Below are 16,295 nucleotides of genomic sequence, written 5' to 3'. Positions count from 1 at the left end.
TGAGGAGACTCAATATCTTAATCACACTAAGAAATATGAATACATATTACATAGACACTTTATGTCAAAGTGTAGGGCTACTTACAGATTTGGGATTGGGATGGTAGCGCGTGGTGTCGCACACCACGCTGTAGCCAATCAAACAGTCCCCAGGGAACAGGAATGTGGAGCCCACTGGGGAGAGCAACACCTCCTTGGTGTCAGGGAACAACCAGTCGATGGCTATGTCACTCAGCACTGGGGCCATGGTCTTCTTCAGCGATTTAATAATCTGGGAGAATATACAGATAAGAGAGATGCAGTTGAAATAGAATAGAAACAGAGATCTATTGAAGTTATTCTTATGATGTTCAGTGATCTGGGAGAGTATAGGCAGAGATGCAGATGACATTGCCTTCCTTGAGTGCCAGCATTATAGAGGTGAAATGCGGATTCCTAGAATACCGCATTGTCTACTGAAATTAGGACATTCCCTCCGTCTGTGCAATACAATTTGTTTTGTGAAAACAAGACTAGAGCCTGTAAGCCTGTGAGTGTGGAATAATAAAGGATCCTTTTAAAACATAAAGTATGCTGTGAATCAGGCTGATTCTAATGGGCGTTTTATTCAACAAAATGAATTGTTAATTGCTAACAGTGGCGAGCACTCTGTCTGAACAATTTGCATCCACTGCATAATGGCCCTCTATGACATTCAGAATAGATGGTTGTCGCAAAGAGGAGGATAAACATGTCATTGGAAATGAGGACCTTGGGCTGCAGTCTCTCCCCTTCTGCCAAGAACTCTGCCGTTCCTTTGGAAACGGCCGCCAGTCCTGTCATCAGTCTCCTGCAAGCACTCTGACCGATGCCGAAGGTGTAGCACCTGCCAAAACAAGATTCGCATCTCAGTGGCTTAGTGGCCTGGAAAGACCAGCGGCCTGAAAATGTCTGTAGGTATCGGAGTCTAATAAGCGTCAAACACCCTATCTCTCAGACATTTATTCCCTCACAGAGACCTCTTGAGATGGTCCAGTAGCTCAAAGTTGTGGTGGTATATTACAACACACCCCCCCGCAAAGTTTTGGTTTTATAAGTCCATGTAATTTGCTGCACATAGCAGAAGAAAACTAGATGATGTGAAATGTAGTTAATTCTCCGCAATGAGAAGTATGTAGCAAATGACAGAGCAGAGGAAGAATTTAGTGTGTCGTCAGGCACCCTCAAGGCAGTCAATGAATGCATTGCACCAAGAGTAGTTCACAAACTAGACCTCGATTCAAATGTATCAAGAAATATGAATCTGTATGCCTAGCAATCAACAAATGTACATCGTTTAAAGCACACGTTTACAAGTCTCAGTAACAAATGACAGCTCCAATAAACCCCCTATGGTGAACAACATTGGTGCTTTCAAGACAACTGTGAACTCGACGACTCATGAAGTCAATGAAAGAGATCCGAGTAGGAATTCTGAGTTGTATGACCGTTCAAAACAAATTTTCCCAGTTGGAGCTTGTTTCCTTCCGAGTTCCCAGTTGTCTTGAACGCCCTGAAGTCGGAAGTAGGAGATCTCCCAGATCTGAGTTCCCAGTTGTCTTGAACGCCCTGAAGTCGGAAGTAGGAGATCTCTCAGATCTCAGTTCCCAGTTGTCTTGAACGCCATGAAGTCGGAAGTAGGAGATCTCCCAGATCTAGTTCCCAGTTGTCTTGAACGCCCTGAAGTCGGAAGTAGGAGATCTCTCAGATCTGAGTTCCCAGTTGTCTTGAACGCCCTGAAGTCGGAAGTAGGAGATCTCCCAGATCTGAGTTCCCAGTTGTCTTGAACGCCCTGAAGTCGGAAGTAGGAGATCTCCCAGATCTGAGTTCCCAGTTGTCTTGAACGCCCTGAAGTCGGAAGTAGGAGATCTCCCAGATCTCAGTTCCCAGTTGTTTTGAATGCGGCACATGTGAACAAGAGGCTAGTAGAATCATTCATGACTCTTTTCGAGTTTTCAGTTCATCGCTCGCCGGTAAAGGGCACTGAGGTAAAATAAAAATGGATAGGGGGTCCTAGTGGCTCTGGCCATTATTGAGTCAAATGAATGAAATTAGTCCAAAGATTCGCTCTTTTGACTAAATTAGTCGAAAAGATCAGAGTCAGTAAAAAGAGCAGAACTACCTATCACTAGCCTGATGAGGACCGAGAGTGAGACAGAGAGTGAGAAATGATCGGACTCTGTTGATGGTCAATTTTCATCATCATGCAGCCTAATGCCATGTCTCCTTATCAGATTTCCCATTAGGTTTGTTAATTTCACATGTCACACTGAGTACAAATTAGAGATGTCAATCTCCATCTCAACATCAGCAGATGCACCAGCGATGGCCGCTCTGCATAGTTGGTGAGGGCAAACAGTGGGGATTAAAAAGGAAGCACAACCTTTAGCATAGCTACATGTCTGACGTGGGCTGTGTCCCAAATGGCACCCTATTCCCTATACAGTGCACTACTTTTGACCAGGGCCCATAGTGTCAAAAGTAGTGCACTATATAGGAAATAGGGTGCTATTTGTGATGCAGACCTGGTAGCAGAGGTTCATTAGTATTTTCTCTGTCCACTGACCTGGGATGTGCTGATTTGTGAGTGTGGAGCGATAATGATTCTGGGCGCGCGGACGGATTGGCCAGACCACTGTGTATCTAATCCAATCATCTAGGGGTTATTCATCCTTTAAAAAGGGCAATATTTAAAGTTAATTACATCAGTTGTAGTTCAAGAGAGGATGACTGCGGACTGAGATTGGAGATGCAACAACCAAAGTGAAACAATAACCAATTCCCTGCAGACAGTATTGTGTTATTGGCAGTCTTGGTCTATCAACAGCTGGTGTTTTGATTCTTCAGGGGCATGTTCAGAGCATCTCCCCATGTTCAGATGCTGCAGTGTTTGAAAATATTAGCATATTACCATATGACTTTGTTGACACTGAGTTGCTTTGACTTTACCATACCCAATAGTGTTGCGCGGGTTGACTCATAACCAGCAGTCCGCGCGGGGCGGGTTTAGGGCCATGAAATATTGTGTGGATTAAGGGCGGGTGGTGGTGGGCGGGTTGAACAAAGAGAAAATAATACCTTATATCCATAAATGTAGCCTATCATTCTTGTGCAATTTATATCTATATGTTACATTGGCATTTTTATTTCATAATTTCATGCTCTGGCATTTGCGCATAAGCCTAAACTTTATAGGCCTAACTGTATGCATGCCAAACAGCCTACACGCTAATCGACAAATGCTTTTGGGATCGGTCAGTAAATGTCAATGTCTATCCATGGAGGCGAAAAGGACAATGTTGGAGTTTAAAGCTGCAATATATGTAACTTTATGAGTGACCTTACCAAATTCACATAAACATTTGTGTTATAGAACGGTCAATCTAATTGAAAGCAAGTCTAAGAAGCAGTAGATCTGTTTTATGTGCCCGTTCTTACATTTCGTTTTTGCATCTTTCACTTTCGATTTTGTACACCAGCTTCAAACAGCTGAAAATACAATATTTTTGGTTATGTAAAATATATTTCACAATGGTTTAGATGGTACAAGGATTCTCTACACTATACTTGCTTGTTTTGTCACATAAACTGAAATTAGGCAAACTATTAGAATTTTAGCAACCAGGAAATGGAGGAGTGATTTCCGCATAGAGCATCTTTAATTCAATAAGAGAAAACCTGCGAAATGGAGAGTTGAAAATAAAGAGAAGGGAGGGGCCAGAAAAGTAATGTTTGGAAACTATGGATACTATACCAATTGGATAGTCGCAAGACTGACTTCAAATAGGCGTATGGCACCTCAAGGAAACTGTAGCCTACTGTTTAGATGGGTTAAATGGAAACTGAACTCTGGACACTGCAGGTCTATAACATCTTACATTACCTTTATATTAACTCCTGCAGAATTAAGCATTTCTTGCAGTAAAATGATACACCAAATGTAGGCAAAATGTTGACTCGGGAACAGGAGTGGAGAAATATGATTTTTTCCTTTTAGTATCTTGAGAGAATGTGAATGCAGTTCCATCTGTGGAGTTGCTATCTTTAAAAGCTGATAGTAGCCTATTTCAACCACATAAAATACTGTTTTTGCTCTGGCATTATGGGGTATTATGTGTAGATTGCTGAGGATTAAAAAATATATATATCTAATCAATTTCAGAATAAGGCTGAAATGTAACAAAATGTGGAAAAGTCAAGGGGTCTGAATACTTCCCGAAGGCACTGTATAGTCGGAAGGTTGCGAATGGGTTATTAGCAATTGCGGGTGCGGGTGAACAAACAGCTGACCCGCGCACCCCTAATATCCAATCCTGATTGAGCTACAGGTTTTTGAAGTCACACCAAATAATATCAAGTACTGTGCGAACATAAGGTGCATATTTCCAAGCTTCATTTTAAAAAGATTACTGAGCAATAACAGCACAGCCACCATATAACGTTCTGAGAGCCATATGTTTCTTAGAGCTTAATGAGCGTGTTGGTGTCATATGGTTATTTTGCATACAACCATCACACAACCTTCTGGGAATGGTGTAGGATAGTTCCTTGGCTTTGAAAATTCGCAACACATTTAAGGACTTGACAAAAAACATACATTTGTTGGTACTGTAGCCCAATGACCAAAAGTGCCCTCTTTGGCCTCATGGGTGGAATGTTATTAATATTTTTCATAATTCATAATATATTTTTTTAAATGATTGACAATCTGGTGTTTCTATATTAAACAGTTTTGTTATATATTTCAGTCTTCTGTGTTGTATATAAAGTGTAATATTGGGATGCAAAATTGAATACATTTCAACTTTATATCTGACATGGTACTGGTGTCTTGTTTCTTTAAGCCCATAACCATGTGTGTCAGGTGTATACTTTAGTTTCAAAGTAGATTTGCTTAAGACTACCAATAATCACTGTGGCCCTGATTTAGCCCACTGCAGTAAAAGGTTAACAGATCGTTACCTAAAAGTTGAAACATGGGTACATTTAATTCCATTTTTAATTAAAATGTTGGTAATGTTATAGGAACGTTCTCCAACTGGTTTGACATTAGGAATGTTCTCAAATAGTTCAGAGAACTACAAGAAACAACGTTCTTCTGTGGAAATCTCAGTACTTCAGCATTAAGTTTCCTACAGGTTTCCTCATGGTTCTATTTAAAGTAATGTTCTCATATTAACCCTTCACTAAGCCCCACCTCCCTTGGTTACTGTTGCAACCTTGGACAACATTTTCCCATATGAACCACTGGCGAAATCCCCTCAGAATGATCTCAAATTGTGTCTTTAATACACAATGAAATTAAATACAGACTACCCCTTGCTAACCAGGAAATGCTCGGGTATGTTGTGGTGGACTGTCATTACAATTGCTTTACGAGAACCTGGTAAAATTTGTTTGTGGTGTGGCTAGCCACTGAATGGCTCCGAATTCACTGTCAGCATGCAGTCAATGCTGCTAACTAGCTAGTGGTTTCAAATCTTGATGTCGACAGCAGATGGCAGTTGTATTAATAACATGGCTAACTTAGCTAGTTAAAATACATTTCAAAAAGCATGTTATATTAAGTGGCTACCTAGCTAGCATTAGCAACATTTGGTAGTCAATGAGACTGAGAGCTAGCTAACCAGCTGAGCTAGCAAACAATGTAACAAAAGTATCATTTCAGATTCGAAAAATACTCCATCAGGCTCTGCATTTCAGGAATCACAGTAGCAAGTACCCCTGGTGCACTGTAAAATTATTTAACCATTTAAACAATGTATTTTTTGAAGAAAACTCTCAATTTAATATGTTTTAAACTTGAGCTTGTCCGAGGTGTAGGACTCGACGACAGTTGTTATCCATTGGAGCACTGCGATTGGTTGCCACAAATTCTTGAGAGGGGCTTAGCGAAGGGTCAGTTGTTCCGAGAACGTTAAGAAAGCTATCCATAAAAACCACAAGAAAACTTTAGTAATGTTGAGAGAACGTTCTAAGAATGTTATTTAAAAACATATACATTCTGTTCTCAGCATCAACAAATGTCTCTCTATCCTCTTTCTTGTTAAGTGTGTTCAGGTGTGTTGACCACGCCCACTTATTGGCCACACCTGATCTTAATCAGTGCTTGATTCGTTTGAAATGAGGCCTGTTTGAATAGACAAAAATGAACAGTTTTGTACGTGTCAAAAAAAAGGAAGGGCATGCTAGCACCATCCATGGTTAGAGAACAGAAGATTATAGACTCGAATCTCACTGATGCCTTGTCACAATAAAAAAATATTTGTGTTTGCATGATTACTGCCTAAGGAAATAAATGTCCATGTATCCTATCTGTGCTAAGCCAATATAAGCTAGCTGTGTTATTAAAAGTCTTATTGAAATAGTCAGTGGAAGTTATTTAAAAAAACCTAATAACCTATCATTTCTCATTAATAAAACCTCCCAGAACATTCTCAGAACCTCCCTGCAATCTAAAAGTTTACATTCCCAGAAAAGGTGAAATTTTCAGTTCTGTTCTCAGAACATTTAAAGAAAGTTACCGGTCAGGAAACGGCTTCATTCCCACAACCAATGTGCTAGCTGGGAAGGTTTTGCAATAAAATCCCCTAGCCTTGATGACATGTCTGAATGGTTTGTTGTTTATTTGCTTTGTGCATAATGCATTAGCAAGCCCAATCAGATTTAATATGACTACTGTGCTCGTTAGTGTTATGCTGCTATTGTTCTTGTGTCCAATTCCATTCCAACTCTTAAAGCGGTGCTCGAGGACATCTGATTCACACGTGGTATCAAATGGGGCACTTTGCAATGGGTTTAGATTAGAAGCCTCCAGCTAGGGCAAAATGAACAGCAATTTAACAATACTCATAAACCCCTTTACACCATGGTAAGGGATGCTGGGTTTGCATACTGATCGATTCCCCCAGTGCCTGTAAGAAGAGGAAGTGAAGGACAGGTATATGTTGATTGTGTGTTTACCTGGTGTAGCGGGCATGGCTGCGGACCAGCTCGATGACCTTCCCTGTGTTGTTGACGGCCCCGTCCGTGAGCAGGAAGAGCATGCGAGGATGACCTGCGTGCATCGGTTGCCTCAGGATCCATTTGAGCGGTGCCAGGATGTTTGTGCCGCCCATGTCAGCTCGGATCTTCCTGATGTACTCACAAGCCATGGTTACTGTTTCCTGAAAAATGTAGAAAGCAAGAGAAAAAGCATAGTAGCATTAAATAGCCTAGCAGTTAGAAAAGCTAGCCTGCAACCGGAGGGTTGCCAGTTCGAATCCTGGGTCTGACTGGAAAAATCTGGTGGCAAGTGAGCTGGGAACCAGAGGGTTGCTTGTATAATATTGTAGACGCTATTGCCTGCAGTTGTGCCCTTGAGCAAGACACTTAACACCCTACAACAACAGCGCCTCGGGCGCCCAGTGTGGCAGCCCCTGCACCTCTCCTAGTGGTTGGGTTAAAAGTGGAAGTCAAATTTCGGTTGGATATTGTTTGCAATTGACCAATAAAGTGATCTCTCAATAGACAAACGTGTCTCTGACTCATACTTCGATTACCTGTAGTTGTCAAATCTGTCTCGCGAGATTAACTATTTACTAATGGAGATTTTATTAATGACATGCAGTTAATTAATATTGACCTGAAAGCAGAAACACTACATGTCCTGCCAGCCTCATACCTCATCATAGCTCTGACTGGTAGTAAACAGTGTTTTGAATGTGGAGCCGAAGCCGATGATGTTGAAGAGGCTGGCAGGCACAAGGCTCTTCAGAATCACCACCATGGCATCCTGGGAACAGAATAGACATGATAGAAACACAAGGTCAAGAGATAGAAGAGCAAAATGAGAAAAGTGGGAAAGAGCGAGGTAGAGAGCAAAAAGAGAAAAAGAAAAGAAACAAGACAGGCAGACCAGGCAGTCAATTTTTTAAGTCATTGTCTAACAATCAACCTTGTTCACCTGCTGCAAGTGTTCTTTACCTATATGAGGAAATGTGTTAAAACGTTTTTGGCTGCAGCAGTTGACCAGATTACAGCTCCTCTAACACGATCTTCTCTGGCATCAGGCTAGTTATTACAAACTGTTTAAAGTTTAAAGTGTTATTAGTCGTATGTACAGGATACACATGGTATACACTGCCAAACAAAATGCTTACTTACAGGTTCCTTCTTGATAATGAAACAATAAGAAATAATAAAAGATAAGAATATGAACAGAAAGTAAATGGCTTAGTAGAATAGAATAGACATTTTAGCATATGTATAATACAGGAAGTTTGTAGTAAATGAATTACATTTATGTATCAGGGAAGGGGGGATTAGGGGGCAAGTGTTTAAATTGTGCAGTATTAGCAATAGTAAATAAGAGTCTGGTAGCAGCAGTTGTGATGTGTGTGTACCACATACTCTCACTACTGGTGTCCCCCAGGGCTAAGTTCTAAGCCCTCTCCTCTTCTCGCTATACACCAAGTCACTCGGCTCCGTCATATCCTCACATGGTCTCTCCTATCATTGCTATGCGGATGACACTCAACTACCTTTCTCCTTCCCCCCCTTTTGACACCCAGGTGGCAACACACATCTCTGCGTGCCTGGCAGATATCTCAACTTGGATGTCGACCCACCACCTCAAGCTCAACCTCCACAAGACGGAACTGCTCTTCCTCCCGGAGAAGGCCTGCCCGCTCGAAGACCTTTCCATCACGGTTGACAACTCCACAGTGTCGCCCTCCCAGAGTGCAAAGAAGCTTGGCGTGACCCTGGACAACACCCTGTCGTTCTCTGCAAACATCAAAGCAGTGACCCGTTCCTGCAGGTTCATGCTCTACAATATCCGTAGAGTACGACCCTACTTCATACAGGAAGCGGTGTGTAGGTCCTAATCCGGCCCTTGTCCTCTCCCGTCTGGACTACTGCAACTCGCTGTTGGCTGGGCTCCCCACTGGTGTCATCAAACCCCTGCAACTTATCCAGAACGCAGCAGCCCGCCTGGTTTTCAACCTTCCCTAGTTCTCTGTCCTGGCACCCCCTCTCCTCCACTGGCTTCCAGTTGAAGCTCGCATTCACTACAAGACCATGTTGCTTACCTACGGAACAGCAAGAGGAACTGCTCCTCCCTTCCTTCAGGCTATGCTCAAACCCTAAACCCCAACCTGAGCACTCCGTTCTGCCACCTCAGGTCTCCTGGCCTAAGGGATGGCAGCTTCCACTCAGGCCAGTCCAAGCTCTTCAGCTCAGGATTGAACCCGGGTCTGCGCCACTCGGGAGGTCCAACGCACACTCTGAGGATGCGGCCATGGATTCAATCTGGGCCTGCGGCTTTGTGAATATTCACTCTTTTGAGAGTTTTCCTTACGTCAGCCTTGGAGAGCAAAAGCACCTGCTCATTCGGAGCAGCGAGAGCCTTCCTGGATGGCTCGGTATTGTCTGCCTCAAAGCGAGCATAGAATGTCTTAAGCTCGTCTGAGAGGGAGGCTTCGGTGGGCACCACACAGCTGGATTTGCCTTGGTAGTCCATGATAGCCTGTAGTCCTTGCCACATGCATCGCAAATCTGAGTTGTTAAACATCGATTCAAGTTTGAGTTTGTATTATGTTTTTGTATTATCTTTTTGCGTCCCTAATGGATTTGCGGAGCTCATACCTGCTTGCCTTGTACACGTCGCACACCACTGAGTCGTTGGGGCTTGTTCTGCGGACATTGAATGCTGCAGTACGGGCTCTCAGAATGGTACGGATTACTCCGTTTATCCTGGGTTTTCGGTTCGGGTGTGTCCGGATTGTTATTTTGGGTACAACAATTCATCAACACATTTCCTAATGAAGCCTGTGACTGACGATTCCTCAATGTTGATGGATGAGTCCTGGATGGATGAGTCATTGAATATATTCCAATCAGTATTGTCGAAACAGTCCTGCAGCATTGAGTCTGACTCCTCTGTCCAGCGCCTAACTATTCTCTGTGTTGGTGGCTCAGTCTTGATTTTCTGCTTGTAGGCGGGGAGAAGGAGAGACGTGATCTGATTGGCCAAAGTTGGGGTGGAGATGGCTTTGTACACGTCACAGATATTTATGTACACATGGTCTAGCACGTTGTTTCCTCTCGTGGCGCAGGATAAATGTTGGTAACACTTGGTTAGTTCAAATCTCCCGTGATAATAAAGACTGCTTCTGGGTGAAAGGATTCTTGCTGGCTAATGTTCTTGTACAGTTCGCTGAATTGCGCCTTGATGTTTGCTTGTGGCGGCATGTACACAGCTGTGATAATAACACAAGTGAATTCTCTGGGCATATAGTGGCATATATAGCATATAGTGAACAGGAGCTCGAGATTTTTTAAACTTCGGTACACCAGGAATTGTTGATGAGGAAGCATATACCTCCCCTTACTCTTACCAGAAGCTGCCGTACGATCCATATGGAAAATGGAAAAGCCGTCTGGTTGAATAGCAGAGTTAAGTGAATTGTCCGTAAGCCATGTCTCTTTAAAAACAAAGACAAAGCATTCCCTAATGTCCCTCTGCAATTGAAGCCTTGCTCTGAGTTCACAAAGTTTATTTTCCAGTGACTGGACATTAGCCATCAGGATACTAGGAAGAGGAGGCCATGTAGCCTGTCCTTTCAACCTAGCTTGGAGTCTCCCTTTCTATCCTCTTCTTCGTTGCCAGCGTTGCAAAGTCGAGCAGGAATCGGCAAGATACGCGCCCTCATAACTCTTAGCGTCTTTGTAGTGCACTAGAGAAGTGCCATATAATCCAATTTATTTGTATTATTTTCTCTGTGTGACAAAGGGGCCAGTGTATTATTATAAAGAGAACGCTCAAAAAAAAAACTGTCATTTCAAGTTTTGCTCTAATATGGAAGACACACCACATTGTGTATTCAACACCAGGGGTTGGCACCAAAATAATTTTCCATTGTTCCGTTCTGAGCAGAACCTCTATTTATTTTGTTCCATTCTGGTATTCCGACCAGAAAATAAAGTTCTGAACCGGTTCGAAACAAAAGGTAACGGTTCATATAGTTCCTTTTAGTAATTTTTTTTAAACCTCTGAAATCAACTTCGTTTTTACATTTAGCTCATTAATTTATTCCCCCAATTACTGCAGATAGAGCAGCTTGCTGTGGATCGGGTAAGATAGTTGTTTACATGCAGATAAAGCAGCTTGCTGTGGATCGGGTAAGATAGTTGTTTACATGCAGATAAAGCAGCTTGCTGTGGATCGGGTAAGATAGTTGTTTACATGCAGATAAAGCAGCTTGCTGTGGATCGGGTAAGATAGTTGTTTACATGTTTGATTGGTGCAGGCACGAGATGAGACTGACATTTCATGGGTGGGGAGAGAGCGAGAGAGAGGGGTGGACTTGGCTTGGCTTTGGGCTTGGCTTGAAGAACTGAAATATCATGACATGATGTGAATTGAAATGTGTTTAGCCTATCACTAGCATTATAACTTCACCAAATTACATAATTATATACTAGACATGAGTCATATTTTTGGAGCTAAAAATAAAATGATTTACTGATTCTCAAGATTTGACAATAACGGTTCTTTTCCGGAACACTAGAGATCAACCACATATTCTCCTCTTTTTCCCTCCTTATTTTAAGAGGTGGTATCAAATAGTTGTCTGGCATTTTGGGGGTGTTAAATTTCTCAATCTCTTTATATTCAGTCAAAGGTGGTATCAAATTGGGGCCTGGCAATTTAGGGGAGTTTCTGGCTGATCAAAGAAACAGAGGAGGAATGGTTGCATCATCATCGATGAAAGCCAGACTTTGGGTGTCAGAGAGTGTCAAAGGAAGAGGAGCCCATCCCTTCACAATCAGAAGCTATCTGAGTCACACTGGCCCGAATTGCATCACAGACAGAGAGGTTAGTCAAACATCACTCAGCCTGGCCCAATCAGGTAACGTTACGGTCAGATGCACTGGAAATAAAGTCTGAGCTGGGCTGAGTTTCCATTGACCATTCCATTGAAAGGTGTGGCAGCTTCACTCCATCTTTGTAAAGACTACTTTCTATGAGCAGTGAGTCATTGAGTCATTAATAGCACACCATTCGTGTATAACCGCACTTAAGACACCTAATTAGTATACTACATCATTCCTTTATCATTAATACATTTTTCTTTGCCCTGAATTAACAAGTTTAGAATGTAGCTAATTATGCTTACTATATGCATTTCCTATGAATGTGTTATGTATGGGTTATTATGAAGTCTCGTACAGTACCTTGACACGGCTGATGTTGACCCCACTCATGCTCCCACTGCGGTCAATGAGGAAGATGTACTCTCCATGCACCTTCCTCAGGTCAGAGGTCATGGACTTGAGGTCTGGGCAGAAGTTGAGCATGACCACAGGGTTGTGAAGGATGTCCTTGTGGAGACGCTTGCGAATGATATCCACCTACATATGGCCGCATGACCAGAGGATAACATGGTGAGTGAAGTGCTTGAGATCTAGTCTACTCATGGTCCACAGGATACAGTAAGAGAAGGGTGAACGAAAGAAAATGAGATCAAAATCACGTCATGCAAGCTTTGAATGAGAGCCATATCCACATATTGGAATAACTTTGTACATGCATTTGTTTTTAAATATAGTTATCTTACAAATCACATCTGATAAGATCAGCATTAAAAAGAGCTAGTTCTTAACAAAACAGTGTTCACCTAAACTACAACACAGCTGTTTCCATAATGCAAAAGGTGCATGAAATACATAGATCTAACAGTTAAATATTCTCCACGCAGAATGTTTTTGATAAGCTGAATTACAGCTATGCTTCTTTAAATAAAAATATTTCATAATTCAAGGATTTCCTTTTCTTTAAGAGACCCACATTATTTGAGAAAGAAAGGGCACTCGATCAACCGGTGAATGTGTTCTTGCAGGTAGATCCAAGCAGAAGGCTGAGGACCTTTCATTGTTTCCATAGTAACCCCTTTTTAATCACACACACACCATTTTAGGGCGTAAGTGTTTTCTCTCTCCCTCCCGTGTAGGTCTACTGGTCACTGAGGATGTATGTGTCTACCACCGTTGTGCCATTCTGACATGTGGAGAATAAAGTACAATCTGTACTGACACATCATTTCACCTCAAGAAAAATGATAAACTCACCATTTCAATAACATACCGTAGCTCCAATGTGTGTCATATGTGGTTTTAAAATAATTTCAGATAGGTGGAAATAAATCAAACACTTTTATGGAATAATAATGGACACAGGAATAATGTAAAATACCTGAATATGCAAAAATTGCAAAAGGTGTGGGGGCAAAAACCCTGTGCTATTCTGGAGCACGAGTACAGAACATTACAAGGCTGCTTCCGACCGTTCTACGACAAATTTTGGGAGCTGACGCTGTCATAGTCCATGTGGGGTCAAACAACATCAGGAGGGCCAGCTCGGAACATTTGAAAATGGATTTTAAAGAACTGATTCTAGCACTGAAAGATTCCAAAAAGTGGCCAATTATTTCACGTCCGGTACCATCAATGGGCTGCGGGTGTGAAAGATACAGCAGGCTACTGGCATTACACACCTGGATAAAATATTACTGTAGCTCTGTTGGAATCCCTTTTATAGATAACTTTGGCACCTTCTGGAAACAGAAGATGCTCTACAGGAATGACAAAGTCCATACAAATCATCTTGGGTCCTGGACTTGGGTCCTGGACGCATTTCAAGGCTGCGTTGAGACAATGACTTATCAATGACCCACGCCAAGCTCAGATAATCCCTATCATTGTGTCGCTGAGTTGTCGTGGTGCTGCTGCAAATGTACATTGTCCCAGGGGTGTTGGCAGACACAATGTAAGTAACTTAATTTATGTCCCTCTAACTGCCCTGAATGTCTCTGTTGATCCTACAGCTTTTGTATGCAATAATCACGTGCCTATGAACCAGAGTTATACTGTTAGCATGAGGCAGTGTGCCCTAGTAGGAAGTCCACCGTGTGCAGCTCACCCTGCACAGCTCAAACATAAATACTATTGTCATGTCTACTTCTGATAAGCTTCCCAATAAAGCAATAAAAACAATCAAGCATCCCAGAAAAGTGCTAAAAATAGCCCACAATAACATATGTAGAGAAAGAAACAAGGTTCATGAAATCAATAACATGCTAGTAACAGATGACATTCATATTCTATCTCTGAAACTCACTTAAATAATACCTTTGATGAAACAGTGATAGCAATATATGGCTATAACATGTACAGAAAAGACAGAAATGCCAATGGGGGTGGAGTTGCGGTCTATATTCAGAACCACATTCCTGTAAAGATTAGAGAGGATCTCATGTTAAATACTTTTGAAGTAATATGGCTACAGGTTCATCTGCCTCACCTAAAGCCCATTCTTGTGGGAAGCTGCTATAGACCACCAAGTGCTAACAGTCAGTATCTAGATAATATGTGTGAAATGCTTGATAATGTATGTGATATCAACAGAGAGGAATATTGTCTGGGTGATATCAATATTGACTGGCTATCATCAAGCTGCCCACTCAAGAAAAAGCTTCAAACTGTAATGAGTGCCTGCAACCTGGTTCAGGTTATGAGTCAACCTACCAGAGTAGTTACAAACAGCACAGGAATGAAATCATCCACATGTATTGATCACATCTTTACTAATGCTGCAGAAATGTGCTTGAAATCAGTATTCAGATTCATCGGATGTAGTGATCACACCCATAACCTGAGTGAAAAAAAGATTGCAAACCAGAGAGAATGATTAGTGTGCTCGTGTGCTATTGCTTTGTTTTTTCTGTGAAGACCTTTGTAAATATTCTGTATTTACCCTTACCTCTGCCTGCTGTGTTTCTCTGTGCCTGGGTCCGAGTTCGTACTAGTATTATTGTCACACAGGTTAAAAAGGTCAGAGATAGGCTTGGCGATGATAGGGGCTGCAACCTTAAAGAAGAAAGGGTCTAAACCATCTGACCCAGATGTTTTTTTGGGGTCAAGTTTAAGGAGCTCCTTTAGCACCTCAGACTCAGTGACCGCCTGCAGGGAGCAACTTTGTAATGGGACAGGCGGAAAAAGAGGGAGGAGCATCAGGGCTAATCGCATTAGAAGGGGTAGGAGATGAGGAAATGTTGGACGGGCAAGGAGGCATGGCTGAGTCGAATAGGAATCCTGACTTAATGAATTGGTGATTAAAGAGCTCAGCCATCCTTGTCAGTAAAAACCACATTAAGGGACATGGGCAGCTGTGAGGAGGAGGGTTTATTCTCCAGGTCTTTAACCATTTTCCAGATGTTCTTAGACCCACAGAGAGAGAACTGCTCCTTCAATAACTAACTTTGGCCTTCCGGATAGCCTGAGTGCACTTATTTCTCAGTTGCCTGAACGAGAGCCAGTCAGCCTGATTATGCGTGTGCCAAGCCTTTCACCAAATGGAATTCTTGAGGTGGAGTAACTCTGCCAGATCACGGTCGAACAAGGGGCTGAACCTGCTTTTAATAACTCATTTTCTTTATGGGGGCGTGTTTGTTAACAATACCACAGAAAATATAAAAAAATAAGTTCCAGGTGTCTTCGACAGAAGGGATAAAGCTGATTCTATAGCAATTTACAGAGGCCAGGTCATGAAGGAAGGCTTGCTCATTAAAGGTTTTTAGCAGGCGTCTATGACAAATAAGGACAGGTCGTTTCGCTGAGCAGCCATTACGAACACAGGCTGTAAAACAGTGATCACTAAGGTCATTACAAAAAACACACTTACTGATTGTCACGCCCTGGCCTTAGTATTCTTTGTTTCCTTTATTATTTTAGTTAGGTCAGGGTGTGACATGGGGAATGTATGTGTTTTTGTATTGTCTAGGGTGGTTGTATGGTTTAAGGGGTTAAGTAGAGTAGATGGGTTTGTGTTTAGTGTAGGTGTCTAGCTGTGTCTATGGTTGCCTGAATGGTTCTCAATCAGAGACAGATGTCATTAATTGTCTCTGATTGAGAGCCATATTTTAGACCGCCATAGGCACTAGGTTATTGTGGGTAATTGTCTATGTTGTACGTTTGTAGCTTGTGTGTGCACTTACGTCTTTAGCTTCACGATCGTTTGTGGTTTTTGGTTTCAGTTTGTTAAAGTGTTCGTTGCATGTTTTTTTTTTCCTTTTCTCTAATAATAAGAGAGAATGTATTTTGTGAAACAGCAACAGGACCCACCTACACAGGATTCATGGACATGGGAGGAGATATTGGATGGAAAGGGACCTTGGGCACAACCGGGAGAATATCGCCTCCCTCGTGAAGAGCTGGAGGCAGCTAAAGCCGAGAGG

At 42.1% G+C, this 16,295-nt stretch overlaps 1 protein-coding gene across 2 annotated transcripts in view; it reads right to left on the bottom strand.

The window, feature by feature from the left end:
• The window catches only part of LOC139542357 (von Willebrand factor A domain-containing protein 5B1-like), a 48,136-nt gene that overhangs the window by 18,750 nt on the left and 13,091 nt on the right, over positions 1-16,295 (bottom strand). For both annotated transcript variants that reach the window (XR_011668494.1, XM_071347677.1), the window contains exons 8-12: positions 12,238-12,414; positions 7,682-7,792; positions 6,982-7,184; positions 751-865; positions 86-271 (exon numbers count right to left, since the gene is read on the bottom strand). Coding sequence is in view for 1 of the 2 variants with exons in the window: in XM_071347677.1 (XP_071203778.1) it covers positions 86-271; positions 751-865; positions 6,982-7,184; positions 7,682-7,792; positions 12,238-12,414 (792 nt within the window). In the remaining variant the exon portion in view is untranslated. The remainder of the gene's footprint in view (positions 1-85; positions 272-750; positions 866-6,981; positions 7,185-7,681; positions 7,793-12,237; positions 12,415-16,295) is intronic.

This window comes from Salvelinus alpinus, chromosome 17 (genome assembly GCF_045679555.1).
Source record: "Salvelinus alpinus chromosome 17, SLU_Salpinus.1, whole genome shotgun sequence".
Lineage (NCBI taxonomy): Eukaryota > Metazoa > Chordata > Actinopteri > Salmoniformes > Salmonidae > Salvelinus > Salvelinus alpinus.
This window is presented reverse-complemented; position numbering and strand designations above follow the sequence as displayed.